The 3,395-nt window shown below is 60.6% G+C and overlaps 1 protein-coding gene across 1 annotated transcript; it reads right to left on the bottom strand.

The window, feature by feature from the left end:
- Positions 1 to 451: 451 nt before the first annotated feature.
- LOC116596875 (atherin-like) lies at positions 452 to 2,681 on the bottom strand. The gene is made up of 2 exons (XM_032354051.1): positions 2,405 to 2,681; positions 452 to 1,978 (listed from the first exon to the last, which is right to left on the bottom strand). Exons 1-2 carry the CDS (start codon positions 2,679 to 2,681, stop codon positions 1,539 to 1,541), a joined length of 717 nt encoding a protein of 238 aa, XP_032209942.1. The 3' UTR covers positions 452 to 1,538.
- Positions 2,682 to 3,395: the final 714 nt, after the last annotated feature.

A 3,395-nucleotide genomic window follows, 5' to 3' on the forward strand; every position in this document is an offset into this window, starting at 1 on the left:
TTTATTAAGCGATTCAGGAAACCGCATGTGGCATCCCATGTGGCTAGTAGAGAGAGACTCTGAGGAGCTGTACCAAACGTGAGTTTTTATTGGAAAGCAGGTGGGGCAAGAAGTTATTAGGAAAAGAAAAGAAAGAAGTGTTCTAGGCCAGGACATTATCTTTTTGGGGCCAGGGGACCTGCGGGGATTTTATCATGCAGATGATTTCACTAGTGCTGAGCAGGAAATTTCGGACTGACTGTGAGAAAGTCACATTCCTGGGACAGGTTGAAATTGTAATGAAGTCTCTGAAAGCTTTCATGGGGTGGGGGTGGGAATGACTCCATTTGGGGCTTTTTTTTTTTTTTTTTCTTAAACCAAAAGCAAGAGGGAAGTGAGACTCTTTCTAAAGTTTTCTTCATTACAAACTGAGCCAAATAATTCACTGATTCTCCTTCATTGCTTTTTCATCCCCGAGTGACCTTCACCTCTTCTAGCTGTTGTACCTACAGGGTTTGCATCTCCGCTTTGGAGTTTCTTGTGCAGTTCTCTTTAACTGCTTTCTTCATGGGCCATTTGTTTTTACTTTGCCTCTGACCTGCTCTACATTCCTTTTCTCCGAGAGTAGCAAGGGTTACATTTTAGGAATGTTTGTTTGGCCCTTTTATGTTACCAGCTTGCCCAAGTAGCTCTTGTTCCAGCGTTGTCTGCTGGGATTGGTTCCCACGTTTTCTTGGTCTTGCAACAAGGTGTTCCAGCCGTCTCCAGGGCTGCTTGTGTATTTTGCAAACTCTTCCTACCCAGACATGTGCCTTTTCTCCTTCTCCGTCTCTTGCAAGCACTGCAAAACCACAAGACACAATTTGGAGATTCTTCTGTTCCTCTTCCATGCCTGGATCACAGGCGGGACTGCGGTTCAAGAGCGGGTCTCCCACCAGATGCTTCTGGGTGCATCTCGCCACTCCCCAGGCTCAGGTGATCGGTGTCCGCTTCGGCAACGCGTTTTCCAGCTTTGTTCTGCAGCCGCGCACCCGCCGGCTCCGTGGCCCTCGCACTGCCATCGGGACTTGCTCCTCCATCCCTTCAGGGAGCTGGACAGCGGTGAAGGGTCATTGGAAATTTGGTCCGAACTGAGGTGGAGCCGATTTGACATCTGCCATTTCATTGTTTGTGTTTATTACTTAACACACGGTCACTACCTACAGGTGAGCAGGATCTGAGCGGTGCAGAGCGACAGCTGCGGAGCACGGGAACGACCCGGGAACCCACCATGTCCTGGTGACCGTGTTTAAAAAGGTAAAAAGCAACCGGTGAGATGACTTTCAGTACTGCGGCTTATCTAGGCCTATATGCACACCGTGGAGCTGGTTTCTGTTCCGGGCTGCATCTTTGAGACCGAGCAGGCCCTGCGCTCGGAGCTGGCCACGCGCGGGTCCCCGGGCCCCACGCGCGGTGGCCGCCGTCCTGGGCAGCGCGGCCTCTACAGGCTTCACACCGGTCCCGCGAGGCTCTGCGGTCTCCGGGAACTTCTGTACGTCTGTGTCTCTGTCTCCATATATTTAGTTTTTTCCCTTTGCTTCCCCGCGGCGGCGCAGCCGGACACGCCGGAGCAGCGGTGCCACCGACGAACGCCTGACGAGGGCCTGTAACTGCGTGACTCGGACGCACCCGCTGTGTCCCCCTGACGCAAACAAGATCCCCCACGGTTCCTGCAGGCCCCGAGCGCGAGGACACGTCTTCCCAAGTGCGACACCTCGGGGCGCGGCGCCCCGTCTCCGTCCCGGCCGCTCGCAGGCCCGGGTCACCTCCGACGCCTTCCGGATCCCACGGGAGCTCCCGGAGGACCGCGGACTTGCGGGGCCTGCGCGGTGACCTGACCTCGGGGGTGCCGGGTCCCCTGCGGGGACGAGCGGGTGCGGAGCCCTCACCGGCTGCGCGTCCAGGAGGGCCTCGCTCACCGCGGGGTCGCTGGGGGGTGCGCGGGGGGCACAGCGGGGTCCTCAGGGTTTCCGGCCGCGGTCGGGCTTCGGGGTGGCGGCGAGCCTGCGTGCGCCGGAGCGGGGGGCCGTGCGGGCCGGTTGGGGCTTTTCTACCCCGCACAACGCACGTGAAGTCCTCCTCCTGTTCTCGCAAGGGGTGCACCGCGTGGCGGGGCTGCGGCGGGGCGGGGGCGGGGCGTGCGGCGGGGGCGGGGCGGGGCTGCGGCGGGGCGGGGCGGGGCGTGCGGCGGGGGCGGGGCTGCGGCGGGGCAGGTGCTCCTGCGTTGCTCTAGCGCCCTGGGCGAGCTGCGGTCCCGCTGCTGCTGCTACTTTGTTGCGGGTCTCCCCGCGCTCCCGCTTCCCTTCCACCCGCCAGAGCTGGGGGCGGGGCCGGGGCCGGGGCTGTCCTGCTCATTTCCCACCCGTGGTATAAACAGACCCGTTACGCGCTGGCGCCGGGACAGCCGGAGTCACCCCTCCGCAGGAGTCGCCGGTGCCGCCTCGGACGGTTCTGTGTCCTTCCCTTGTCTGCTTGTCCCTCTGTCCTGACAGAGCTGGGTTGGGCTCATGAGTTGCTGCAACAATCCAAGACACGAACGCAGCAGGGCCTGGTGCTCCGTTGGGAAAAACCACGTTCCAGAAACGCGGTGAATGTTTCTTCCCCGGCGCGACGCCCCCACGGGCCTGCACCGCGTCGTCCTGGGACGTCCGGCCTGAGACCATGGTCAGGAGACCTTCTGCGGCCCCCGAGGACCTCCCCTCGGGAGGTTCACATTTCGAAGGCACGAGACGCGCGTCCGGTGTTGGAGGCGCCGGCGTCTAACTGCTAACCGGGACCGGAGCGGGGGAGGGCAGCACGGGGCCATCGCACGAGCCTCACGGGCGTGTCTCCAGCCGCAGCAGGGACCGCGGCGGCAGCTGAGCCCCTGCTCTCCGGAGCCTCGGGAGAACACGCGCTTCTGCTGTTTTCAGGGCTCTGGAGAGAGGCAGTAACGCGGGGACCTGGTGAGGACGCGTCGCCACGTTCAGCAGGAAGACCACCAGGATTGCTCTGTCTTGACTCGCCGCCTCTCGCCGCTGACCAGTGTGACGGCTTGTTTTCCGCCTTGCTGCCTTTTCAGCGGTTCCAGTAATGGACCTTGACTTTCTGACTGTGATTTCCTGCTCCTTGCTTGTCTCTAGCGGAACGAGAACGGGCTTCCTCCAGCGGCCTGTTGGCGCAGTGCGGAGCCTTGGCCTCCGACCCTGCTCCCGGCCACATCTCTGTCTCCTCTCTCACCTCCCACCCGAATCCCTGACTTCCCTGCTCTGCTTGGCTAGAACGCCGGGTCACTTGAACCCCATCTGTCATGCAGTGTAATCAGTTCCATTTTAGCCTTTTTTGCCACTTTGTCATCCTCAAACCCTACACGGCCGTTGAAAGCCGTCACCCTCAGG

This window comes from Mustela erminea, chromosome 8, assembly GCF_009829155.1.
Source record: "Mustela erminea isolate mMusErm1 chromosome 8, mMusErm1.Pri, whole genome shotgun sequence".
Lineage (NCBI taxonomy): Eukaryota > Metazoa > Chordata > Mammalia > Carnivora > Mustelidae > Mustela > Mustela erminea.

Bases quoted from the DNA above. Each gene is read 5' to 3' on its own strand.
- LOC116596875 (XM_032354051.1), bottom strand. From the start codon at position 2,681: ATGGTCTCAGGCCGGACGTCCCAGGACGACGCGGTGCAGGCCCGTGGG. The intron at 1,979-2,404 runs GTAACGGGTCTG...GGAAACCCTGAG, and splicing joins GGCTGTCCCGGCGCCAGCGC to GACCCCGCTGTGCCCCCCGC.